The sequence below is a fragment of the Chelonoidis abingdonii genome, chromosome 23 (assembly GCF_003597395.2).
Source record: "Chelonoidis abingdonii isolate Lonesome George chromosome 23, CheloAbing_2.0, whole genome shotgun sequence".
In the NCBI taxonomy this organism is placed as follows: Eukaryota; Metazoa; Chordata; order Testudines; family Testudinidae; genus Chelonoidis; species Chelonoidis abingdonii.
In genome coordinates, this window is record NC_133791.1 from 11,250,504 (window position 1) to 11,278,059 (window position 27,556).

At 43.7% G+C, this 27,556-nt stretch overlaps 2 protein-coding genes and 1 long non-coding RNA gene across 7 annotated transcripts in view; 2 read left to right on the forward strand and 1 right to left on the reverse strand.

Annotated features, from left to right (window-relative positions):
• The window catches only part of DFFA (DNA fragmentation factor subunit alpha), a 355,095-nt gene extending 338,140 nt beyond the window's left edge, over nucleotides 1-16,955 (reverse strand). The window contains exons 1-7 of one of the 5 annotated variants that reach the window (XM_032775453.2): nucleotides 16,685-16,911; nucleotides 14,513-14,674; nucleotides 12,425-12,558; nucleotides 11,256-11,445; nucleotides 10,902-11,056; nucleotides 9,712-9,911; nucleotides 1,077-2,360 (exon numbers count right to left, since the gene is read on the reverse strand). In XM_032775453.2, coding sequence (XP_032631344.1) covers nucleotides 2,234-2,360; nucleotides 9,712-9,911; nucleotides 10,902-11,056; nucleotides 11,256-11,445; nucleotides 12,425-12,558; nucleotides 14,513-14,674; nucleotides 16,685-16,811 — 1,095 coding nt within the window. In that variant the 5' untranslated portion in view covers nucleotides 16,812-16,911 and the 3' untranslated portion in view covers nucleotides 1,077-2,233. Of the gene's footprint in view, nucleotides 1-1,076; nucleotides 2,361-7,842; nucleotides 9,484-9,663; nucleotides 9,912-10,247; nucleotides 10,441-10,901; nucleotides 11,057-11,255; nucleotides 11,446-12,424; nucleotides 12,559-14,512; nucleotides 14,675-16,684 lie in introns of those variants that run through there. The other 4 variants (XM_032775454.2, XR_004373050.2, XM_075060335.1 and 1 more) reach the window with 4 other exon arrangements.
• Nucleotides 2,269-5,778, forward strand: LOC116821934 (uncharacterized). The gene is made up of 2 exons (XR_004373051.2): nucleotides 2,269-2,355; nucleotides 4,015-5,778. It is a non-coding gene; the product is annotated as an uncharacterized LOC116821934 (long non-coding RNA).
• A 1,067-nt stretch (nucleotides 16,956-18,022) lies between the features above and the next one.
• Nucleotides 18,023-27,556, forward strand: part of PEX14 (peroxisomal biogenesis factor 14) — a 103,568-nt gene continuing 94,034 nt past the window's right edge. The window contains exon 1 of the mRNA XM_032775451.2: nucleotides 18,023-18,080. Within this exon, the coding sequence (XP_032631342.1) occupies nucleotides 18,045-18,080 (36 nt within the window). The 5' untranslated portion in view covers nucleotides 18,023-18,044. The remainder of the gene's footprint in view (nucleotides 18,081-27,556) is intronic.

Here is a 27,556-nt window from a genome sequence, read left to right on the forward strand (position 1 = left end):
AGTGTACCCTATAAGACTCAGAAACTAGAAGGCAAATATAAAAACCCCAGATCTATTTTTTAAAAATAAACATGACTCATGATTTTTAAATGCTTAGAGTTGGCAAGACTGCAGAGATAGGATAATATTTTTAGAATTATGATCTGAAAGCAGCATAGCAAAGACTACTGATTAGAGAAGAGGCTTTAGAATCAGGATTTCTAAAATCTCTTCCCAGTTCTAATATTGTCTTGCCATGTGATTCTGTGCAACCTTTCTCAGCTTTAGTTTTACCATCTCTAGAAAGGGGATAATCATCCATCATTATAGGAATGAGCACAGAATTTAAGAGCCAGAAATGACTGAGTATTATTTCCTTCCCTACTATTACTCTCCCATTTAAATTAAAGAATTAACTGTTCCTAATTGAACAGAGAGGGGGAGAACAGATCCGTGCTGATTGGTGTTCTGAACTATTCCACACTAGCACTGTTCTAAACAGTGTCAGTGTTCTCTGGGTACATCTCCCACAGTTCCTGGCGAGGCCTGCAGAAACAACAGAGTCTGAAAAAGCTGTAGTACCCTGTGTGACAGTAGGCAGAAGACTATGGGTACTATTTTAGTGCCATCCACACTAGCACTTACATTGTGCAGACTAAACTGGTGTTTAGTTCTGCTGAAAGCAAGCTTAATCAATCTAGCTATATTTAGTAGGCATGTAAACCATTTGGAGCACTAGACGGACATTAAGCATGTTGGGGGGCGGGGTCCAGGCATAGCACAGAAATGTTCTATACTGTAGGCAAAGCTCTAGAGATCCTGGCTCTCCAGAGTATACCCCTCTTATAATGGCCTGAGAGGAAAAAATAATTCATTCTACACAGCTGCCCTCCCTGGAAACTCCTGCACTCTGGGCTGATTGATGCTTCCCCAAGGCAGAAGGTTAACCCTTTCCTTGCCAACTGCTGGACAGAGCCTATACACCTCATGACTGGTGGGAGCTATTTAGTTAATATTGGCAAATCTCTTTAAAATACAAACTATTAAGTATAAAATTTGAAATATGTTGGTTATATTCACAAACCAAAAGACCAGTATGCCTTCAGCTCTGTCCTTTAATGCCAAATCACTGCTAAGACTCCTTGATCCAAATTATACTCAGTCTGTCAAAGGTTCCAGCTATTGTTGGGTTGGGTTGTGGTGCAGGAAAGAAATTGAATCTTTGAGCCTCATATGCTCACCCAGAGAACTTCAGGCAGATCCAAACTGCATCCTTCCTCCTTTTAGATGCTCTCTGTGGATCCTTAGCATTTTTAAGATTTCATTCCAGCTGCCTGTTGTCATCTTCAAAGAACTGTTGGGATGCTACTGCTCACTTCTGTGAAGAGAATGTGGAAGCCTTTGAAAGTGATATAGCTACACTTCACAGCACTAAGATCAAAAACAGCTCAGTTGTTTACATTAACTGTAAGTGATCTCAAACTTGTTTTAAACAAAGCAAGGCTTCTCTGATAGACCCTCCAGCAGCGCTGTATCTATTCCCAAGGTTTCTGGTCCCTTTGAAGAGTGTTGACTCTGCAGCCATGGTCCTAGGAAGACAAACAACCACTGAGGCTAGGTGAGCAACTCAGGACATGTCACTCCATGAGGATATTCAGCAAGGCCGGTTCTTTCTGACTAGGTGACCACAAAAAAGAAAAAACTTCCAGGATGTAGTTTGCTCAGATGCGCTAATGATTACATTTTTGAAACCCATGACTTCAGTGGGTTGCTGCAGTAGAGGATTCTTGGCCATGTGAGAGGTTAAATGTTGATCATTCAGGAAGGATATAGCATAAGGCGCAGTGCTTCTGCTTTAAGTTGTCTCTCTGCAGCCTCTCCTCCCATCACTAAACCCCTGCACAAAATCCACAACCATGAATCATTTGCAGCTAAATCACCCTATTTTGTACTCAAGACTGCCTGGTCATTATACGAATAATGGTGAGGAAATTTTTTTTTTTTTTTTTTAGCAAACAATGCATATGCATCTTAAATTAACAGCAAATTCACATTTAATAGCGCAATCCAGAAGCTCTAATTAAGGGTTAAATCCACACAATGTATTGTTGGGAAGTTAATTGCTCTTTGTTTTTTCATGTGAAAAGGTGGGGTTGCTGAAATATAAAAATAATTGAGCTGGAAGTTTTGCTCCTGCCCAAAGGAAAAAAAAGATAACTTGCAAGGCAGGGAAGTAGCTTGTTGCAGAGCTCTATCATGCAGTGTTCCACATGTGTCCACCACTCTGCTTGTCTTTTTCTCCTGCTGACTTCTGTCTCCTGGATGATGGGGGCTGCACGTCCAGTACAGGAAAGACACATATTGAAAAACAGCAAGGTAAGCTGAGAATGGATACAAAACCATTATGTCTATAATGCTTGTTATTCATTCTTTTTCCTTTTACTGTACCCAGGTGAACAACAGTTCATCATCTGGGGGCACAGGGTACTCAAATTGCCAGGATCTAACAACAGGAGAACCCAAGGCATTGGTTTGTTGCAGTTCCCCCTTTTTCTGCTCTGTGCCCTCTATTAGCTCCTCTTGTTTATCCCACTCCTTACTTTAGTGGGGATTTGGTACTTTGTCAGAGGCTGACCTGCCTTTAAAAGCATAAACTTTGGTAGTACAGTAACTGCCTTGTTTGTACCATGTTGTTTATACATCATTTAGATGAGACCTTCAACATTGGGGTCCTCTCTTTGCTCCCCTGACATTAGAGTCCTAGGGGAATTCAGTAAGCTTGACCAGTTGTCTCTGACCAAAATTCCCCCTTTCCCCTCCCCAACATACGCATACAATCATCATGTCAGTTGGCTGCTGTTTCTTCCACCCCAGAAATGGTCGCAACTCAATGGAGCTGCAGTTTGTTGAAGTGCGTTAGCATTTTTCATGATAAATGATCCTATCTTGCTGTAAGAGATTTGTCAGCCCCAGACAGGGAACTCGACTCTGAACTGAATACTTCAATAACATAATGGCCTAGTCACTTAGCTGCCTATATGTGTCTACACTAAAAAAGTGCCTTAATTTATAAAGATAATTGAATGCTTTTACTAGTTTCTAAAAGATGTCATTAAATTAGCCATTTAAAGAGTTTTCAGCTTTAAGTATTTGATTTACTGTACTCTTTTGAAAAAGATCCAAGAACCAGTACATAAACTTGACCATTAAAAAAGGATTTTTCATTGAAATTATAGAATGAGGTACAGCATTGTAATTTGATAGTTTATTAGCTGATAGCTCTTGACATTTTTTTGGTGGGACTTTTAAAGGATGTTGAAGACAGTAACAGAATTTTTAAAAGGACACAGATTAAAAATAATGCTTCTGTCTTTTATACCTGCTGTGGCAAGTAACATTAAGACTACTATTAACTGAAATCTTAAAGGGGAAAAAGTCAGTTTACTGTGTATGCAGTTTCCATTTCTTTTATATAAGCAACTTGTTTGCCTTGGTCTCGTGCAATAGGGAAAATAAAGTAATTTTAAAACAAAAAGGAAGATGATTTTATGACCAAAGAAATTGGCAGGTGCAGTATCTTTTAGTTCTTAATAACTGACTAGATTTCCAGGTGGTGTTCCTTTAAGATGCCTAAACTATCATTATATGGCTCTGCCTCTCCGTATGAAAACTGAATGATTGTGTTAACTTAAGGATAATATTGTGACCAGCAACAGCCCTTTTCAAATGAGGAATTCAATGTTTTATAATCATTAAGTATCCCCCTAATGTCTCACTGCTGGACTCAGAGCACGTGAAAAAAATACCGGTAATTGGGAAATCATGATTTTACCCACTGCTAGCTTGCCCCGGTGTTGCTGAAATACGTTAATAGAAACAGTGGGCAACTGTTGCTGGGAGTACAGACATAGATGCAATGTGACCTTCTTCTCTATGCCAGGATGTGCCTTTCAGCCACACTTTAGGCTGCCCGCTCTCACTTGGAGGAAGAGTTTCTCCCCCCAAGTTTAATAATTCTTTCTTTTTTTTTACAAGTACTTCCAGGAACTGACAGATGCAAAGAGAAGCACCTTGCTCACTGTCCTCTCTGCACGGGCTGTCTGGATATCCCAGATGGAGGAGGTGGTACAGCTGGCCAACTGGCAAGAGAGATCTGCCTTTCATCAACCTCGAGCATGGGAAAAGTCCCCCTGCAGGAACTTCTTCTGGAAGACTTTCTCCTCCTGCTAACAAAATAGCTTCCTGAAGATCTATTTTAGAGTGGCTTTAGCAACAGCTGCCTCAGTCAGGATGAATATGATCTGTGACGTGAACAAATACTGTCTCAAGTGTGATTAGACTCTCCCCATCTTCATTCTCTAATAAAAATTGAATAGAACTGTGTAGACAAATAATTCTATGATTGAAATGGAGTGCAAACATAAAGACTGAGCTTCTTGAAAAGAACTAAATTGTTACTATTTGCATTACAGTTCAGATAAAAGGCTGAATTGTCAACTGCCCAACAACTTTTGGTCTGATCCTGCAGTTCTCATTTTCCCAAAATCCTCTAAGGGGAGGAGGGACTGCATAAGCCGGTTTAATAAATAGTTACAATGGCATTATCTATAGCGGAGCTCCAAGGATCATGCTTTTTTTAAATTCTTGTTCCTTAGGTTTTTCATACTATTATCTAGTACAACCACCTACTTTATACTATATCACTGTAGAGCTTGCTCTGGAAAAGACTTTTCACTTCTCTTAAAGTTTTTTTGGAAGACCTAATTTGTGTTGTTTTTTTCTAATATCTGCACTTGTGTCTTTCTTTAATGCTGTTACAACCACCAGTAGTTTGCTTTTTGTGTCAACATTAACCTATATATGAGACACATTACTGTTTAGTATAAATTAAAAGTAAGCTTCATAGATTCCAAGGCAAGATGGGACTGTTGTGATCACCTAGTTTGACCTCCTGTATAACCCAGGCCATAGAATTTTCCCAAATAATTCCTGTGGCATATCTTTCAGTTATAAACATCCAATCTTGATTTAAAAATTGTCAATGATGGAGAATCCACCACTTAGTAAATTGTTCCAATTATCAAGTACTCAATTTAAAAAATTTACACCTTGTTTCTAGTCTGAATTTGTCTAGCTTCAACTTCCACTCATTGGATTATTTTATACACTTCTCTGCTAGAATGCAGAGCTAATATTTGTTCCCCATGTAGATTCTTATAAACTGTAATTAAATCACCCCTTAATCTTTGTTAAGCTAAATAATTGAGCTCCTTGAGTATCACTACAAGATATGTTTTCTAATCCTTTCATCATTCTCATGGATCTTCTCTGAACCCGCTTCAATTTATTAACATCTTTCTTGAATTATGGGCACCAGAATTGGGGCAGTATTCCAGCAGTAGTCACATCAGTGCCAAATACAGCAGTGAAATAACCTCTCTACCCTACCTGAGATTTCCCTGTTTATGCATCCCAGTTATTACATTAGCTCTTGTGGTCACAGCATCACATTGGGAGCTCATATTCATCTGATTATCCACTACAATCCCCAAATCTTTCTCTCACTGCTTCCTAGGATAGAGTCCTGCATCATGTAAGTATGGTCTACATTGTTTGTTCCTAGACATACACACTTCAGCCATACTACAGTGCATTTTGTTTGCCTGTACCCAGTTTACCAAGAGATCCAGATCACTCTAAATCAGTGACCTGTCCTCTCTGTTGTTTACCACTCCCACAGTTTTTGGGTCATCTACAAACTTTCTCAGTCATGATTTTGTTTTTTTCCAGGTTACTGATTATATTAAATAGCATAGGGCCAAAAATGAGGCCCTGTAGGACCCCACTGCATGCATACCCACTCCAATTCCCTGTTTACAATTACATTTTTTAGACCTATGTGCCAATTTAATCCACTAATGTTTACCATGTTAATTTTGTAACATTCTAGTTTTTTTAAATCAAAATGTTGGGCAATGCCAATTCAAATACCTTACAGAAGTCTAAATATATTGTAGCAATACTAATTACCTGTATCAACCAAACTTGAATCTCAAACTTACGCAAGGCAAACATCTGGGAGTGTTTTAAATGCTAGATGAGTAAGAAAAGTAGGTCCAAAACATCTGGAAAATCTGAATAAGCTGCATTTATTTTGTGTCTGTATCAGGTAAGTGTTTTGTCCTAGATTAAGTGTGAGTCTAATTGTTACCTTGTTTGTAGGAAGTAGCCATACCTGTTTTTTTCAGAGTACTCTGAAGTCATGCTGTGGTAGGTCTATAGTCAATAAATTAAGTTCTGTAAAATCAAATGTGTTTATATGGAACTATAGTTTTATATAGAGCTTTATAGATTTAAGGAGCCCTGCCCATAGCTCTGCATAAAACAGTATATAGGGTGGAAAGCAATTTAAGACCTATCGTCTTTTTTTTTTTTTAATCTAGAGTGGGGAAGAACTAGATAAAACTCAACACTGCAGCCCTACTAAAAAATAGAGCAGTGTGGCCTCCGTTACTTAATAGCTAAAACGACCTAGTGCAATCTGCAATGAGTTAGACAACAGACAGAGGATAGCACATTTCATACTTAAAATGGCATGCATTAAATTTATAATATGAAAGGTAACTATAAAGAGCAATTTTTGTTTCTCTTACATAAATGGGGGCCAACAGGATTTCCAAACTGGGTTGAACTTTTGCTTGCTCAGTTTCAGCTTTGCATGAATTGTACCCCTCAGAAAATAAGACTTTAGAATAACAAATCTGGCAAGCCTTCAACTGTTCTTCGCCCAGTAGGAGAATCAGTAAACTGACAAAGCATGGTGCTGTCTGGTCTGGCTCATTGCTGAATTTATACTCAAGAGTAAATTATCTTTACACAGTTGAATAAGGCATGGCTTTGTCCGAACAGTATATCAGATGCGTATGTTCTATCCCGAATGAACATTCAATGCAGTTATGGCAGCCTACAACAGGAGAAATACTCCATCTACTGTGGCAGGAAAATTGCTTACAATGTGAGAAGGTAGACAAGTATTGTGATAAACAGTTGTTTTCCCTGTCCAACTCAGGGACACACATTGTTCCATTGTAAAAGAAAAGGGCAGTTCAGGCCAAGAATGAGCTTTTATTTCATAGAGAAGAGACAGGACTTCAGTAAGTACTTGGCAATCGGGATCCCATGTTTGAGTCTAGGTAATACCTTTCAATTAGAAAGATGTAAGTGACACCCTTAAGTCAGATCTAGTCCTAATTAAGATTCAGCATGGTTTTGTAGGAAATAAAAGTTAAACTTAGTTTTCCTATAAGACAGCAGATTTTTGCTCAAGTTACATCAGAGGCACTAGAACTGGTTCGAGGTTATGTTCATTATCACTATAGTAAACATTGTAGTTATGGCACATTCATTAAAAACTAGATTGCAACATCTGTACATAAGGGGCATATCTGAATGTTCAGCTTTGCTATACATTAAGTGAATTATCTGCTCCAGTTTAACCTAATGTTAGATTAATGGGTTTTGCAGTTTTGGAAATACTGTATAATTGTGTATATTAAACATTTACTGCCTCTTTTTTAAATGCTTCAGCATTTTTATCTTTTGCTCTCCTAGGACAGAACTATCAATAGAACAGAGGATGTATGTGCTAATGCATTTTTACCAACATTAATGTGGGTCAAAGCCAAGTGGCACCTTTGGGAAGGCTAATTGCTACAAACAATATTAAAAAAAAAAAAAAAATCTGAGACAAGCAGTCCCCTTCGTGCTTGGGTGATATCAGGGTGCTTCCAATAATCAGACAGTCATGTTCTTGGAGATATACAACAAGCCAGGCAGTGTGTGTGAGCATCACAAACAGCCTAATAGTATAATAAGCTTTTAATATTAAAATTCTCCATTAAAAAAGTGTTTCAAATGATTTTAAAAAAATACATCCGTCAATAAGAACAGTGTCATAATGTTGTATAAAAGATAGGAATAGAGACAAGCCCAAACATGAAGTTTGCTCCCTGAAGCCCTTTAAAAAACAAGCATTTTAATTTTCAGCATGCTTTACAAATATCAGTTCTCACTCTCCTCCCACAGGGGGAGGTAATAGCATGTGGAAATAATGGGACAAAAGGTTAAAATATGATTTGGTCAGTCACATAGCAAGAGATTATCAGAACCAGGATTTGAACCTCAAGTCCCTGGATCCCAGGCTGGTTCTCAGTCAATGCCACATAAACTGGTAGCTGGAAAAACTCTGCACACTGGCAGTAATGACTATACCAAACTGTAATAAACCTCGCCAGGAACAGGCACTGAGAACACTGCATCTCTCACTATTGCACTCTTTAGAAATTAATCTGAAGAGAACGTGCTTTGTCTGCACTCTCCTGTGTAGCCTCAAAATTTGGTGTGGAAACCCTCATGCTCATACAGCAGTCTTCAAAGTGCCCTCTAACTTGGGCCTTGTCTATACTTGAAAGGGTTTGCCAGTATATGGGTAGAGGAAACCCACAAATACCCAAGTGGAGATGCAGCTTATGCTAGCAAAAGTTCTCTTGCTTAAACCAGTTTCCTGATTGGAGTAAGCTATACCTGTAAAATAATTCTTTTCCTAGTAGAAATACACCTACAGTAGGCCCATTGATTGCACAACTATGTTGGTTAGGGGGTGGAATTTTCCCCTCTCCCCCTTCCTACCTGATATAGGTATGCTAGTAAAACTTAAGTGTACACCAAGGCTTAGCCTCACAATACCTCTCTGAGTAAGTAACTCCCCACATCTGAAAGACGGGAGGGAAGAGACAAGTGAGATGCCTGAGGCCCCAGAGGGGGTTAGTCAGGATTAGAACTGAAAAGCATCTGGCTCCCAGTCCTGCATTCAAAATCTCTCTCTAATGCAACATTTAGTAGGACACTAGTTGTGTCGAAGCATTCCACATGCGTTGCCTCCGCAACATCATGAAGATCTGCTGGCAAGACAAAGTGTCCAATCTTGAGGTCCTCGAGAGAGCCCAGATGACAAGCATCAAAATGATGATTATGAAGTCACAGCTACGTTGGACTGGTCATGTCAGCCGCATGGATGCCAATAGAATCCCCCGCCAGCTTCTCTATGGTGAGTTCTCCCAGGGTATCCGGCACATAGGTCGTCCACGAAAATGTTACAAGGACACCATCAAAGCCAATCTGCAGTATAGCAGTATCAAACCCAGGGACCTTGAGGACGCCGCCAGTGACAGAACACAGTGGCATGCAACAGTCAGAAATACCTGCATCGCCTTTGAGAAAGACCGCTGCCAGCGTCTACAAGAGGCACGCGAACGACGTCACAGAGCACCAGCAGCGCACAACCCACTGACTGCGAACTTTCCATGCACCATCTGCGCACCTCTAGAATTGGCTTGTATAAACCAACAATAGATGATTTGCTCAGATTTGCCATCATCGGATCGATGGACTATGGAGGTGCGGGGGGGTTGTGTTTACAGAAGTTATTGGACAAGAACCACTACTCTGGAAAAAAAATAAAGCCTTTGGTTACATGAGATCCTAGACTCTCACTAGAGGGATTAAACCTGTCTGTTAACAACAGAGAGGCAGAGACAAGCCCAGGTTTTAGTTCTCTCAAGGCAGGGCATAGTATGACCAGCAAACCACACCATTTGCTTGTGTTGGCTCTCATACACAAGAGACCCATGACATTTAAAGCATTGCCAACAGGAGTGCTGTAAAGTCTCTTACTTCTTGCGTTTTGAACTCAACCAGTCTCCCCAGGGCAGCTTTTTCTTGCCCTTTGATATACTCCTCAGGGAGTGTAGAGCCTGCACTTGCTGTAGGCGCCTGGAGAGCTCCTGATCACAGGCCTGCTGGAGAGCTTCAGTCTTCTGCTTATTCCAGCTCAGTGCCAGAGCCAAGGCTTCTGTGTCTTCCTTGAAAACCAGCTGTGAAAGAAAAAGTTGGACATGCTAATCCTCAGTGCCCCACGCCTTGTCTTTTACAACAGCCAGAATTTCCCCTAGTGGTACACTCCTCTGGAACTGAACCCCCTCCCTCCCAGTAAAAATAGGTGGATCCATGAGAGAACTGCTGAAACACTAGCAATGATTTGGTATATTTAATTAAGACCAAAGACTCACTGGGGTCTAACACATTTATCCTTGAACTTCACACTTCTCTCACTTAAAGTTTTTACCTTTCAAGCCTAATTTGTTTTTAATTCTACTTGGCATCTGGAAGTTAGGAGCTGGAAAGGTCCAGCAGGTGCCTGAATGACTTACCTCCAGACAAACAGAATCAATACATTTTCACTCCTTTTGTCTACGGTAGAAAGAAGCAAACAAGGAAGTCACTGGTCCTTGCAACCAAGATGAAAACTCTTCAGGATGAGAGGCAATTCTAAAAATCTTCACCTTTCCAAGATAGGGGTTTATTTACATTGTTTTTCTGTTTTACTGGGACCTTTATGCTGGCCTGATAATATAAAAAAAAATACTGCTAAATGCAGATTTGCATTCAAAGAGCTAGCTCGTAAAACAGTCTTAGTTTGAACTCCTGGTGGCCATTTCCTATGAATAGTAGACAAAGCTCACAAGAAGTTCCCATGATGGGTTCCTTTCAGGGGAGAAGGGTATTTGAGTAATTGTACTGCTTGGGAAAAAGACAAGGTGATACCACAGGGGATTTCCAGGCATGGACGAAGTATATGCTGCGGCAAGGTTCCACAGTGCTGGGATTTTGAACAAAAGATCATACTGTACTGGGGTTTAATAAAGTGGAGAGAAATAAGACCAAATCTCATTATCTTTGTGCCTTAAACTAGAGCAACAGTTGGGTCTCCAGAGGTGAAAGGGCAGTTTCCCCCACATCCCCTCTCTCCACAGGGAGATGCCAGTCAGCCTGTCTAGAACAGGGTGAAGACCAAAGTTACCAACCTCTAAATCCTGACTGTCTAAGCTGAGTTCTGGGGCAGGTTTCTCTTTCAGTGCAGCAAGGATCTCGCTACTGAGTGATCTTTTGGTGGAGGCACCTGCACTGCTGCTATCAGTGTCGACTACATTCATCTCCTCCCTGGGTGCAGCATCAGGTTCTGAAAAGTAGCAGGGAGACAGTGTTTAACATTAGCCAGCAGCATGAACACAAGTGGAGGGCTGGGAATGCGGTTTGATCAGTTTGCACCAACTACTGCAGCATCACCACAAGCTCCTTCACAGCAGCAGTGGTTTATAGAGCTTTCTCATTTCCCCATCCCTTTCAGATGTCTCTGGAAAGTTGCTCATGCTCCTAACCTGATGCCTTAGTTAAAATGCTGCCTTCATTCTCCAAGGCCTTCATGTAGAGTTCCAGGAGCTGTTTGGATTGGCGTTCTTCCTCTCGTCTGTCCAGCGCCTGCTGCAGGGTATCCTGTAACATCTGGGTTTTTGGTTGATTTTGGGAAAGCTCCTGGGCCAAGTCTGAACATGGTACATCAATGAGAACCTAAACAAAACAGTGGAGTCCTGCTACATGGAACAATTTAGGTAAGCCTCATTTTGATTGTTCTATCGGACTGACTACAACAGAGCTGTAAAGATGGCATATCTCCCAAGTCACATGTACGGAGAAACAAAGTCTCAACCTTATAAGGATACAGAAAGTTTTATTAAGTATTTCCAAGTCAAGTCAGCCAGGTTATAAGTGGTTTTAACTGGCACTCCCACAAGCCAAAGTTCTTTACCTGCAGTCAAAGGCCCCTCAGAAAGGTGTGAAATCACCACCTACTTTTGGAGCAACACAGAGAAATTCTAACAATTCCACAGCGAAAACCCCACTGATCAGTTTGAGTGAGACATGCCAACACCAACAGGACTGGCTTTTGGAAAGTAACTTTTGATCCAGACTGCTGAACGTGTACTACAAGTGACAATCATTAAGACCAAATCCTATTATGTGCAGATATTAAGGGGCAGGAAGAGCTCTGGCATGCAGCTGATCATTTTCTTGGAACCAATACTCAAGTCTTCCAAACCCCTCCAAAGACCAAAGTGCAAGACAAACAAAAAGGACAGGTGTAGTTGGAGGCTAGGATGCAAACCCTATAGGAAGGAACTAACAGCTTAGTGAGGAATGAGAAAATGTGGGATAAGAGATGAATCAGTCTATGTCTAGGACCCAAAAAAAGTAGGGATACAGCATCAATATGGGAGAGAAGGTAGAAAAGATGAGAGTCAGCATGGAGAGGAGGGATGCTGAATCAAGTGAGCGAGGAAATGGAGAACAGACAGTGTGTTGTGTGTGTAAACTAATTTACGTAGTGTCATTTTTAAAAGTCTATTCATTTCACTGGGAGAACATTTCCCCAAGAGCAGAACTTGAATTTGGACCAACTGATGCATTTTTCTCTTCTAAGATTCCACCCTCTCCCCTCTAGTGAGGAAACTGAAAGGAGAGAAGTGTGACATATGGATTCTCATTATACCTGGAGGTCTTCCTCAGACATCAAAATGATGCTGGACAGGTCATCCTTCAGCTGTCTCGCCAGATGCTTCCACTTCTCTTCACCACAGTCCACTTCATCTATGGACTCCCTTGAAAGCCAGGCTGTGCCCCCATCTGACATATGAGAAATGACCACAGTCATAAGAGTGGAAAAACTCATGGTTGCAAAGATCACAACAACAAAATCTAAACAGCCCTTACAGAGTGGGTGTATGGACAAAGCTCTTGAACAGGAGATAGATGTGGTAAATTAAACAGCTTCTTAGCTTTGAGCTGTTGGGGTTTTCTTATCTCAGAGTTGGAATCACAGCTATGAAATCTACACTAGAATTACAGTGTGTTCAAAATGTTGCTTCCAGGAAATAATCATGAGCCTTTTGGACTCAAGCCTCTTGCCCTGACCTGTCTGTGTGACTGATTAGATGGAGAATGAGGTGTTTAACATTTGAAGTATTTTTTAACATTCTTTTTTCATGGTGTCTGTCAAGAATTTCTGTGAAGAAAGAATGGTCCCTCACACCTCTTCTCAATCTTGGCTGCTATTCTCCCCACCCCTTAATTATCATCATCTCCTGCCCTTTCCTCAGTTTTTAGCACAAGTGAGTTTCTGTAAGTGAATAGAAGGGTGAAGGACCAATATCACCATGTCCGTAATACTTGTTCCTCTCAAGCCTGAGGAGAGGGAGTGCAGAGGTGGTAACTTAAACTAGGCCTCCAGCAGAGTCATCAGTCCATCTTCAGTGGAGGTCTTGGTGTCTGGAAAGTTAAGATATAAGTGTGGCATTATGCCCCATATTCTTCATAGTAATATGATGATATGAGTATGGCATAATTATGATGTATTTTGTGCAAGATAAGGCATGTGAGATATCATTGGAAAGGTTATGATTTACTGAATATGATTATCCTACGTGTATGCATGTATCATTTTGGGAACTGAAGTTAGGAATATTGTCTATACACTATTACAAATGTGTTTACACCTGAGGAACACCCACTAGACAGAATGCAATCAGTGTAGCTGGCTCACTGGGAAGGGGAGTTAGGAAAAACAACAGGTCTTTGAAGATGCTAATCTCCCACCTTCCTACAAAGTCTTTGTGGGGACTCTGCAAACAGACTCTGAATTATGGCTGCAGGGACATGTAACCAAGTCATCTGGTACTGGACTCCATGATGATACCAGTGTTTTTCGACTGACCAGGGATGGGAATCACCCTGGGAGACAAAGGATTCCCGCCACATGCAAAAAGTATTTAAGGCAGGGGAGTGACGACATCAGGGTTTGGTCATTCTTCACTGATTCCCCACCCAAGAAAGAGGACTACTGGAAACACCTGAGAACAAAAAGACTGGACTAGAGGAGAAGGGCTGAGCCAGGCTAGAGGGTTGTCTGGCCTGTGAAAGGAATATCTAGAATTTTAAGCTGCAAGCAAGTGCAGCCTGCCTTCAAGAATCTCTGCAATCTGCCTAAAACAACATTTAGTGTGAGAATTTCCTACTTATAACCAGTTTCTTTAATATATTAAGCTTAGATTGTGTGTTTTATTTGCTAGGTGATCTGCTTTGATCTGTTTGCTATCACTTAAAATCTATCTTATGTTGTTAATAAACTTGCTTTTGTTTTGTTTAAAATCAGTGTGTGTAGAAATCATAACCTGTGGCAGAAAGCTTTGTATATCCCTTTCCACGTTGAAGGAGGGGGCGAATTTCATGAGCTTACACTGTACAGTTCTCTGTGCAGCGCAAAACGGTACAATTTTGGGTTTACCCTCTTGGGGGGAGGGTGCACTTGAGTATTGGGCAATGCCTTAGCTGAGTCATCCCATGCAGAGCTGACTACAGCAGCCTGTAAGTTCTGCAGCTGGGTGTGTCCCTATTTGTATGTGTGTTGGTAAAGTGCAGTCTGAAGCCTAAGGGAGGGCTAGGCTGGCTTGCCTCAGCAATACAGTGTAAAGGGAGCCCAGGCTGGTGGGTCAGGCAGGCTCAGTGGGACCTCAGTCCCAGGTGGCACCCTGAAGAGGGAGGAGGGGAATCTGTCACAATAAGTTCCCCTCCAGTCCTGTACCTGTGCAGCTGCTGGTCCACTTTTCATTTCTGGCCAGTGCCACAAACTTGGTGTTGGGCGGTAAACACAGGAAGTAATCTTCATCATCCACAATGGTGCCATCCTCTGCCAGAACTAAGGTGATGGGCTCCCAGGCCTTGTCAAGGGCCAGAATGTCACGGGCTGCAGAAGATAAAGTGTTTCCATGAGGCAGAAGGAAGCGTGGCAAGGCAAAAACACTGTCCTTTATGCACATATGATAAACACAAATTTCCTTTGGGGTTACCGCTAGGTCAGGTCAGTGACTGGCCTCTGTCCACTTGCAGGTCCTGTACATCAGCTCTTCTCTGGTTTATGTTTACTAATTTGTCTCCATCAATACAGATTTTTAATCCTGTTCCTGATACAAGCTCAAAAAAATCCTCCTTTCCTGGGTGTTCACCCTAGGCCGAGCAGCCTAGAAACTACATTTTCACTTATACATTTCCCAAATCTCCCTATCTTGACACCAGGACAGGTCCTCAATTTTAATCCTCTAGCCTCCTGGTCTATGACATAAAAGGTGGTAAAGTCAGACCTACAGACTCATGAAATGTTGCTGGATAGACCAACGAAAAACAGGTGGGTGTAGAGAGGTTGGGTTGGAGCTCCCCCAGCCAAACCAGGTAACACAAATATATAAAAATGCCTTTCCAACTGCACTAGGTTTCAAGGCTTGTCCAGCAATACACATCTATAGCTTGTCACCAGTTTTAAGTGACTGTAGTGCCGATCAGCACCTTGGCAGTTGAGGGGAACCCACAGGGGCAAGGAGACTTAAGAGATCAGAATACGCTCTTAGTCATTTTTACTTGTATATGCAATACAAATCCACAGTCATTTTAAAGAAGAGCACAAGACAAGTACACACAGCCTGTATTCTCTGAAGGGAATAGTATAGATTTAGCCCAAACAATTTTCATCTCTAATGGAGCTTAAACATCCTTAATGCAATTACAAAGCTTAACCTTTAACATGAGATGAGCTATATCTGAGAAGCATCTACAGCAATGTATGTGGGACCTGATAGCTCAGTGCCTCGGGGCATGTGGGAGATTTAACTCTGCCAGCCTCTTCGAACCTAAAGAAACCAGCAGTGGGGCTCTACACACACACATCACTCATAAGCCAGGCAGCTATTAATGCCAGGTATCACATTTCATGGGCAAAGCCTGGATTCAACAGTATTTAAAATTCATAATCTTAAAGCCATGTGTTGAATGGATAGCTGCCCAGGGAAAGTTCCCAAGTGCAGCCCCTCATGAATGTAGTACATGATGCCAAGGTGCTGATGCCCAGCACCAGTTGTGGAGAGACCCGCAACAGGAAGCAGAATGGGCTAGTGTGGCACAGTGCCAGTTTCAGTACTGAAATAAAACAGTTTCCCAGCAGCCTACTCACCTTCCACAAAGGGAATCTCTACCTCAGGGGTATATCAACTCATCTAGATATTTGCTTAGTTTCACAACAGGCTGCATAAAAAGCACGAGCGAAGTCAGCACAAACCAAAATTTCATGTAGACAATGACTTGCTTATACTGATCTATATACTAAACACAGAAATGTAAGTACAATATTTATATTCCAATTGATTTATTTTATAATTAGCTGGTCAAAATGAGAATGTGAGCAATTTTTCAGTAATGTTTTGTGGCACTTTTGCATTTCTATGTCTGATTTTGTAAGCAAGTAGTTTTTAAAATGAGATGAAACTTGGGGGTACACAAAACAAATCAGACTCCTGAAAGGGGTCCCATAGTCTGGAAAGGTTGAGAGCCACTGCTCTATAACCCCAGCACCTTCCCAGTCACTCGGCACCTCCCTCACACCGTTTCCTATGCCCTATTCCTCCCCACAATGCCAATGTGGGGTTGCCCAGCTGTGAAAAGAAGGGCCCACCACAACAGGAAGGGCTCACTGGAGTACTGTAGGCAGCACAGTATGATGGGGCAGAGGGGCTGAAACAAACATGTCCCAGCCCCCAGCACACACCCCCCTCAGGCCCCAGCACCTTCTTCCCAGACTCTCCCCCATATACTGTTTCCCTGCCCCCACCCCCTCTCCTACAGGCTGCCCCTCCCTCCACCTACAGGATCTCTCCCCCATCACCTGCATCCCCCCCCCCCAGAGGATCCCTGTCCCGCTCCCCCTCACCCTTGCTCCGCAGCTCCCGCAGGCATGAGGCCGCCACCCCGTGGTGCTCCTGCTGGCTCTTCCGCCGGATCAGGCACTGCTTCAGCGGAGAAACCCCCTCCCCGCTTCCGGGACCCTCTCCCGCCATGTCCCCCTCCTAGCCTGGGGCTGAGGAACAACGGCAGTTAGGCCGCTCCCCTCGCACCTTAGCCCAAAGAAGAACCCCAGCGCGGTGCATGCCGGACCTTGTAGTCCTGCTCCCAGAGCACGGCTCCTCCACAGACCCAACCCCGGTGCACGCCGGGACACGTATGTTTTTACATATCAGCCTCGCGGCTACTGCCTCACGCGGCCGCACTCTCCCTCTCCCCCTGCATGCTGGGAGATGTAGTCCTTTCCCACCCGACCGGCCTACAACTCCCATCAGGCTATATATAAAGAGAAACTATATGTATAGTTCTGAGTGTGCTTCTGTGAACACAAGTGCAACAGTATAGCCCCAATCCAGTGAAGAAGCCCCTGTGTAGCTCCGTCCTAACTTTCCTTATGTAAGTAGTCCCACTGAAGTCAAGAATATAGTTACTCACTTACATAAATATTTGCAGGATGTGATCCATTATTTGTCCTGTTTAGCACCCACTTTTGGGAGCTATCAAAATAACATAATAATGAAAAATAATTGTGTGTGTAAACCAACCCAATGAAATAGTAATAGGCAATAGGACACCACTGAAATCAATAAGAGTTTTGTCATTAACTTAAGCAGTGCAAAAGTGGACTTTTAAATCCCCTTTATCAAGCCTAATTAAAGGCCTGATCTTGTAGGATCACTCACACTGGCAAGCTTATTGTTTTACTCATGAAAACAGTCCCATTGAAGTCAACTAACTAGACTAAGCCGGATTTGTTGCTGTACAATTTCCACTTATTATTATTAATATTGATAGCTATGGCAATAAATAGGCTTTAAATCCTGCATGCAGATGAGGCTTCAGTCACTGTATGTTATTTTAAATAGATTGCGATTATAACATAATATACTAAATATGGAACACACTGTATATATAGCTATGAACTATAAATAAATAATATGGAAGCAATAGTGGATAAATCAGTTGCTTTTAATTATGCTATGAGCAAAAAATAACCTCAGCGCTAATAAGCAAATAAATGAAAAACTACCTCAGAGCTGAAACGGCTGTGCCGGCTGCGCCCTGCGATGGCGTTCAGAGACCGGACAGACTCATTGCAGGTAGCGCTCAGGGGAGCCCCCAAGGCAAGAGACCCATCAGTTTATCGGAAAGTGACTGCTTCTGCCTGAGTTCGGGGCTGAGGTAGTTCCATCCTTAGGGAAGGGGATGGATTAGCCGGGTCTGGAAACATGGCCTCCTCAGAACAGGCAGAGCAGCCCAGCCAGGTAAACGGGGCCGGAGGCTTCCCCTCGCGCGCTGGTTGCGGGGCTGGGGTGTGCGCCCCCTGCTCCCCCACACAGCTCCCCGGGGGGAGCGGTATGTGCCTGCTGCACGCCAAGGGGAGCGGTGTCGCCCTGCCCCACTGTCTGACCCCCCTGGGGTGGGGTGTCTGCCTCAGGCCCCCCTCCCCCATGTCACCTCCCCTGGGGAGGAGTGTGTGCGCCCTGACCCCCGTGTAACCCCCCCCGTAACCTCCTCCGGGGGATGGGGGTGTGCTCTGCCCCCGTGTAACCCCCCCGTAACCTTCTCTGGGGGTGGGGGTGCGCCCTGACCCCTGTGTAGCCCCCCACGTAACCTCCTCCGGGGCTTGGGGGTGTGCTCTGCCCCCGTGTAACCCCCCCCGTAACCTTCTCTGGGGGTGGGGGTGTGCTCTTCCCCCGTGTAACCCCCCATGTAACCTCCTCTGGGGAGGAGTGTGTGCGCCCTGACCCCTGTGTAACCCTCCATGTAACCTTCTCCGGGGGATAGGGGTGTGCTCTGCCCCCAGTGTAACCCCCCCCGTAACCTTCTCTGGGGATGGGGGTGTGCTCTGCCCCCAGTGTAACCCCCCCATGTAACCTTCTCTGGGGATGGGGGTGTGCTCTGCCCCCGTGTAACCACCACTCCCATAAACCTTCTCTGGGGATGGGGTGTGCTCTGCCCCAGCTGTAACCCCCCCCTAACACTTCTCTGGGGATGGGGTGGTGCTCTGGCCCCAGTGTAACCCCCCCATTAACCTTACCTCTGGAGATGGGGGTGTGCTCTGCCACCAGGTGTAACCCTGACCCCCGTGATAACCCTCTGGGATGGTGGGTGTGCCTCTGCGACACCAGTGTAACCCCCCCATAAACTACTCTGGGAGGAGGTGGTGCTGTGCCTGACCCAGTGTAACCCCCCCCATAACCTTCTCCGGGAGATGGGGGTGTGCCTCTGCCCCCAGTGGTAACCCCCCTCTCTCCTCCTTGGGATTGGGCGCCGCCGTGTACCCCATGTAACCTCTGGGTCTGTGCTCATGACTTGGGAGCCTCTGTAACTGGTGGGGGCTCTGCTTAGCCCCCCCCCCGTACCTCTGGGTGGGTGTGTTTAGTACCCCCCGTAACCTCTCTCTGGGGTGGGGGTGTCTCTGCCCCCATCGTAATCCCCCCGTCAACCTCCTCTTGGGGATGAGGGTGTGCTATGCCCCAAGTGATACTCCACATGTAACCTCCTCTGGGATGGGGTGGTGCTCTGCCCCATTAAAAATCAGTGTAAACCACCCACAATTTAACCTTACTCTGGGGAGGGGGTGTCTCTGCCCTGTGTTAGCCCCCAACATGTAACCTCCTCTGAGGAATGGGGGTGTCGCTCTGCCCTCCCAGTGTAACCCCACCATGTAACCCACTCTGGGAATGGGGGTGTGCTCTGCCCCGTCGTAACCCCCCCCGTAACATCCTCTAGGGATGAGGGTGTGCTTCTGCCCCCGGTGTAACCCCCCATGTAATCTCTGGGAAGGGGGGTATGCTCTGCCCCCATGTAACCCCCCCATAACCTCCTTTGGGGAAGGGGGTGTGCTCTGCCCCCGTGTACCCCCCCATGTAACCTCCTCTGGGGATGGGGGTGTGCTCTGCCCCCAGTGTAACCCCCCCATGTAACCTCCTCTGGGGATGGGGGTGTGTTCTGCCTCCGTGTAACCCCCCCCCATAACCTCTGGGGATAGGGTTGTGCTCTGCTCCCGTGTAACCTCCCCATGTAACCTCCTCTGGGGATGGGGGTGTGCTCTTTGCCACTTGTGTAACCCCCCCATGTAACCTTCTCTGGGGAGGGGGGTGTGCTCTTTGCCACCTGTGTAGCCCTCCCATATAACCTCTGGGGATGGGGGGAGTGCGCCTTACCCCCTGTGTAATGGAGGGTGTGTGCGCCATGGATCCCCCTCGCCAATAGTCCTCCACCCCATGGGAGTTTGCGTGTATGTGTATGCAACAAGGTCCCCCTCTTCTTTCCCCAGCTTGAGCCATTTTGCTCTCCAGGGAAGGGAGTCTGTGAGCCATGGGTTAGAAAAGTGCATGGCTGCTCTCTTTCCAGCTGGGAATGCTGAAGCCCTGTAAATGACTCCCTTGTCATCATATGAAACCTTGGTCTACCTCAATTGTGACTAGGGAGGGAGTTACCTTATTTGCTGCAGTCTGTTTTTTTCCAGATTGTCTGTCTGGTCTGGTAGGTGTATGTGATGCTGTTACCGCTAACAATAGACTTTCCAGAATCAGGCTTCTTAGTCCCACTCTCTAGTCTGTGCTTCAGCAGGAACTGATTTGAGGCGCAATACACTATAATAATCAAACACAATTCTAAATGGCAGAGACATTCAGGCCAGGCCCCTAGACAGTACCTGTGTTTTTATTTTTGGATCTTTAGGTAAAATTTGATAAAGCGTTTGAAATAGAAAAAATATAGTTAGAGAGAGAAGGGAGATCTGACTCCTTTCAGCTGGGATTTGAAATGAGTTAGACAGTTAGTGGGGTAGTGTGTGATAATAGTTGTTTTAGCAGGTGTGCAGAGAAAAAGGTTTGTGCGCCAGCTATGTTAAGGATATCACTGCGATGAGTACAACATAAATGCCTTGATAAACTGAGTCCTGGTCTGCATGTCAAATTTAGATCAACATAGCTACATCCCTGAGTGCCATAGTTAAGCCGACCTAGCCCATGATGTGTGGCTAGGTCAACAGAACAATCAACCTAGCTACTGCCACTTGGGGAGGTGGATTACTTGTTATGACATTCTAGGGTGCAATGTAGATCAGTGAGGGACTGTGTCACCCCTGCCCTGCAAACTTGGGTGCCTTGCAACGCTATGCTACTGTAGCTCCCACCTGAGCTGCTCACAAATAGCCTTCCAGCATGCAGATAACACCCTGAATGTCTGTGCATAGCTGCAGGCTGCCAGTCAGTCACACTCTGGCTTCTGCCAGCCTTGATTACTGCTTGCATGATGACCCCAATACACTCCCAGTCCCTTCTTTTCCTCCAAAACATGAGTTCTCCACTGTCCATCCCTCTCCTGGATAATCCAGGTATATTAGGTCTGTTGCTTCTCTACAGGGATCAGTATACAACAGTTTGCTACCATAAATGGAGTTACCCACACAGTTCACAATGCTGGATTAGTTTTGATTAAAGAATAAAACAAGTTTTCAAGGAGTTAGGTTTTAAGTTAGTACAAGTATAAAGCATTAGAGTCAGAAATGGTTATGAGAGAAATAAAGATAAAATGCTTCCCATTACTAGACTCAACACACTAGGCTTGGGTTCAGATAAAATTCTTACCACATACTCACAGCAACAGGGCTGACCAGCTTTCAGGTCAGGATCTTTCCCAAAGTCTAATGGCTGCTTCTTTTGTGTTCTTAGGTGAAAAAGAGAGAGAAGGATAGGGAGAGATAACTTGGGGTGTTTATGGACCTCACTTTTATAGTTCAGTCACCCTTTGAAAAGCATTTTCCTGAGGGTTACCCGTAAATAAAGTTCATTTCCTCTGAGAGAGTGGAGTCAAGGAGTCTGGTGTTGAAAGAGGTTCTTCTCTGTTGTTTGCTAAGATGCAAATTTGTTTGTTCCAGCCCCCATTGCTTGCCAAAGAATGGCCACTTGATAGGTGATTGAGCATCAGATTTGGTGACACCTGGGTAGTGGCATCAGCTTGTCTTTTGTCTTTGAGAAACAGGTTTACCCACTCCCCAGACTTGTCTGGTAAACCCACTTCAGTCATGATTTCAGCTTGTGTTCATAACTTTACATATAATGTTGCTACATATATTTCATCATGATATTATTGATCAGTGCATTGTTAGTTTTCAAATGATATTTCACAAGGCATATTTTATACAAAGATTATTACAATAGCATGACGGGTGTGGAAAAACCTCTTCAGTTGATGTAGGAAGCATCTACACTATGGCAGTACTGTGGCATAGCTTCAGTACTGTGCCTGTGCTGCTGTAGCACCCGTAGCGTAGACATGCTCTGAGTGGAGAGGGAAGTAGGGACACACAAGGCCAGTGAGATTGGCTAGAGCAAGAACTGGGAGGGTTTTAAAGACTACAAGGACAATTTTAAACTGGATCCTGAAGCGAATGTAGGAAGCCTGAGGAGGAGATGGAGGATGTAGCTGCTCTGTATGTGTGCAGTTCTGCACATGGTGGTACTTGGGAAGGTGGCAGGGGAGAGAGCTGAAGTATAATGAAGAGGGGAAGGGAGGTATGAAGGCCTGGGTGAGGTTTCAGCAGTAGGGAGGAATGTGTTGAAGTTAATATCTGCCTCCAACAGAGTTCACGGACTCCTAGGCCTTGTCCACATACAAACTTGGACTTGTTTAACTAAATCAGTGTAAACCCCTGTATGGACACTCTTATTTTGGTTTGAGAGTGGCTAATTTGGATTAGTTTAAATTAGTTGGAAGCAGGTTTAAACTAAACTTTGAAGTTGTTAGTCATGAATATAAATCAAAAGCTCAGAACTGTAGAAAATTTATAAGGGAAACAAAGGGACACAAGGAGAAATCTTTGGCCAGCAGAGTTAAGGACAGTGAGAAGGCATTTATAAGTATTGGGAACAAAAAAAGAATCCTAACAATAGTACTGTCCATTACTAAATGGAAATGCTAGAGTGATCAATAATAATGAAGAAAATGCAGAAATGTTCAATAAATATTTTTGTTCCACATTTGGGAAAGAAACAGACAATGAAGTCATATCATATGATAACACTTTTTCCATTCCACTGGTCTCTTAGGATGATGTTAAACAGCAGCTATTAAAGTTAGACATTTTTAAACCAGTAGGTCCGGATAACTTGCATATAAGAATTTAAAAAGGCTAGCTGAGGAGCTCACTGGACTGTTAATGTTGATTTTCAATAAGACTTGGAACACAGGGAAAGTTCTAGAAGAAAGCAAGTGTTGTGCCCATATTTAAAAGGGATAAACAGAATGACCCAGGTAATCATAGATCTGTCAGTCTGACATTGATTCCAGGCAGGATAATGGAGCAGCTGTTATAGGATTCAGTTAATAAAGAATTAAAGGAGTGTAATGTGATTAATGCCAATCAACACGAGTTCATGGAAAATGGATCCTACCAAGCTAACTTAATATGTTTTTGGATGAGATTACCAGTTTGTTTATAAAGATAATAGTATTGATGTAGTATACTTAGACTTCTGTAAGGCAGTCGACTTGGTACTGCATGACATTTTGTTTAAAAAACTAGAACGTTACAAAATTAACATGGCACACTTTAAGTGGATTAAAAGCTGGCTAACTGATAGGTGTCAGCATGTAATTGCAAATGGGGAATCGTCAAACAAGTGTTTCTAGTGGGATCCTGTGGGGCTTGGTTCTTGGTCCTACACTATTTAACATTTTTATTAATGACCTCAAAGAAAACATTAAATCATCACTGATAAAGTTTGCAGATGGGTCAAAAACTGGGGGTGTGGTAAATAATGAAGACAGGTCAATGATTAAGAGCAATGTGGATCGACTGGTAGCTGGACTCACACAAACAATATGCCTTTTTATAAGGCTAAATGTGTACATCTAGGAACAAGGAATGTGGGGCATTACTTACATGATGGGGTACTCTATCTTGGGAGGTAGTGACTCCAAAAAAGATTTGGGGGTCATGGCAGATAATCAGCTGAACATGGGCTCCAAGTGCAACACTGTGGTCTAAAGGGCTAATGCAGTCCTTGGATGAATAAACGGGGAACATCAAGTAAGAGTAGAGAGATTATTTTACTTCTGTATTTGCACTGGTGCAATTGCTGCTGGAATACCTCATCCAGTTCTGGCATCCCTAATTCAGGAAGGATGTTGATAAATTGTAGAGTTCGAAGAAGAGCCATGAGAATGATGAAAGGATTAGAAAACATGCTTATAGGGATAAACTCAAGAAACTCAATCTATTTAGCTTAACAAAGAGAATACAGTATTAAGGAGCGACTTGATTATAGCCTGTATCTACCTGGGGAACAAATATTTAATAACAGGCTCTTCAGTCTAGCAGAGAAAGGTATAACATGATCCAGTGGGTGGAAGTTGAAGCTAGACAAATTCAGACTGAAAAGAAGGTGCAAATTTTCACAAGTGAGGGTAATTAACCATTGGAACAGCTTATGAAGGCTTGTGGTGGATTTTCCATCGCTGGTCATTTTAAAACCAAGATGGGATGTTTTTCTGAAATATCTGCTCTTGGGATTATTTTGGGGAAAATCTCTAGCCTGTGCACTATAGGAGGTCAGACTAGATGATTGCAATGATCTCGCCTGGCCTTACAATCTACGAATCCATGAAAATGTAAGTAAGGCTGTTCATGCAGAGGTTTGCACTTGTTTAGATACATTATTTTAAACTCAAACCTTTGCTTGTACCAGTGCAGATCTCTACATGGACCCAGCCCTAAGGTGATGCTAGCAGTTTAGGGATAGGTTTGCTGGACTTTTGACTTTTGACTGGCCAATCATCCTTGGTGGTACTTTTTGGCACAGGCATTATGAGCCATTCCCACTCACTTGGGTGAACATCTCAGCAGGATGAAAATTTGGGAAAGGTTGGGACTGACGTGTGGGTCACCTGGGAAATCTGCCCGGGCTGTTAGCTTTAAACGTTCTAGAAAGGAATCTGATAAACTGTAGTGCCACCTGGAAAGTCTGGTTGCCCGAGAAGTAGTCAGAGTTCTCATTAATTGCCTGGAGGGACAAGGAAGTTATGTACACTGTCATCGTCACCCATCCCCCTCTTAAGACTTTTTATTACTGTTATCCAGAGCTGCAGTGCCTCAAAAGAAGGTTTAATATTTGAAAATGGAAACTTTTCTCTTTCTCATAAGTCTAGTAAATGTGACCTGCTGTTTGGCTCATAAGAACTTCCTGGGTTTTAATCCCAGCTCTGACACTGACTTCTCTGTGACCATGTGCAAGACATGTCACCTCTACCTCTCTTGGTTTCCCAGTGTGAAAAATGGGGATGGTAATGGTTAATAAGTTCATAGGGTGTCAGCGTTTGTAAAGAGCTAAATGGTGTTATTACTCTGTCCGCTTTCTCTCTGTCAAGAAGAGTCTGAGATAAGACAGAATATTCCTTTCGCTGGCACGTGCTGCTGAAGAGTAATTGTTCCACATTAGGGCAATTGTCATCTGTTTAATTGCATTGGGGAGAGGAGAAATAGCTTCTCTGGATGGTCTGGAATAACAATGTCTTGCTGCCTGAAGTCTGTAGGGGTGGAAGGGGCTGGCCTAACCTATTTCTTGCTGGACTCCACTGCAGCCTGTGTGGAAGTGCTGGCATTTCATGCATTCACACTCCCTAGGGATGTTATCACTCCAGGAGTGACCCAGCTGCTACATAGGGCAACCCTGGAGGTGTGTGTTGCCCCAGGTGTGTGAGGCAGCACTGAAAGTGTGGTTAAAGAGCAGCTGCTGATCTGTGGTAGTCTTGAAAAGGATATTCTACTTTGGAACAATCCTGCTTGCATGTGACATTTTCTCCCCGTCCCTGCCTACTACCCTATGCACCCGAGTGGAAGTTAAATAGGATCATTGTTCTCCACATCCATCAGCTTTGCCTGCTGGCTTCCCCACCTGGAGTCCTCACCCTCTGTCTGTAACGTTAACATTTCCACTGCAGTGAGTTGAGTCCTCCCACACGACTTGATCCTGTGAGATGCCAAGTGCCTTTCCCAGCCATTGACCTCAATGGGATTTGAATGCACCCAGCAACTTGTAGTGTTGAGTTGAAACACAGAATGAAGCCTCCAAGAGAGCAAGGGGTGGCTGGACTCTTAAGGGAGACATTATTGAGCTAAAAAAAAGTTATAACAAATGTCTTTACCAATATGACTATGCAGAGTCCAATCCAACTCCCATTGAAATCAGTGGGAATTTTGACATCAGTACCTTAAATTGAAGCTGAAAGAACTAAAAAATACACTTCTTTTTTCCCCATGAACGCTGTTTGTTTATTGTTTCCACAGAGTTCAGCATGAGGTGTGGCGTATTATCACCACCCTGTGTGGTCTATTAATACTTAGTCCTCAGCATGTTTCCTGTTAAAATTCTGAAAAGGCCATAAATGTTTTTATTGAGGTTTGTAAAAGATTTATTTTTTGTTTACTAAATATACTTTTGATGTCTTTTAGACTCATAGACTGTGACAGTGCCTCCTTTAAGAAATCAAATAACAATAAAGATCCTCCTTTTCTGTGAATGTCCCTAATATAATCAGGGGAAGAGTAGAGAAACAGTGCAAAGAGATGAGCAGGACTGTTTTTAAAGATCAGTTTTCCAGTTTTCCTTGAAGCATCAGCTTTTCTGTTAACTCTGAACTCTATGGCGCCAATCTGCAATATAGCAGTATCAGACCCAGGGACTTTGACGACGCCACCAGCAACAGAACACAGTGGCGTGCAACAGTCAGAAATACCTGCATCGCCTTTGAGGAAGACCGCTGCCTGCGTCTACAAGAGGCATGTGAATGACATCACAGAGCACCAGCAGCACACAACCCACTGACTGTGAACTTTCCATGCACCATCTGCAGTCAAATGTGCACTTCTAGAATTGGCTTGTATAGCCATCAGAGGGCACACCATGAGACCAACAATAGATGATTTGCTCAGATTTGTCATCATCGGATCGATGGACTACCAAGAAACTCTGTGGCAATAGACTTGATGGCTCAAGCTCAGCAAGCCACCAGCCCTGGCCTCTGATTTTTCTAGCAAACTCTGAATCCCGATACCACTGGAAAATTTAGAATTTCTTTTAAAACTTTTGGCAATGATGCTGTTGGGTTAGCTAACAATGTTTTAAATTTCCAGGCCACTTGATTTGGGATACAAGTGACACCTAATTAGCTGTATAATTACACACACAAGCTGAGACTCCTGTCACCCAGAAGTTAGCATATAGTGTGTCTGTGTGAGTGAGAAAAGGGTTGAAACTATGGAGTGGCTGCCTGAATGGGTGTGACATTCCCCCAGGGTACAATCTGGACCACTGAACAGCTCTCTCCTTAATTCTCTAGCATGGGGTGCCTTTTACACTGCTGTGCTGTCAGAACTTCCTCACCTGGCCTGCTCAGACAGCCTTCAGCATGCAAATTCACTCCCCGCTAAATACATAAGCATTGTGACCAGTCACTCATGAATTACATACAGGGTGATACCTGCAAATTCTTAGGGCTAGTCTACACTGGCAATGCTAAAGCGCTGCCGTGGCAGTGCTTTAACATGGCTTGTGTGGTCATGGCAGAGTACTGACTCCCAGCACTCTAAGGGTATGGCTACACTTACATTTTTGCAGCGCTGGTAGTTACAGCTGTGGTCGTACAGCTGTGTAGGGCCAGCGCTGCAGTGTGTCCACACTGACAGCGACCAGCGCTGCAGTGTGTCCACACTTGCAGCATTTGCAGC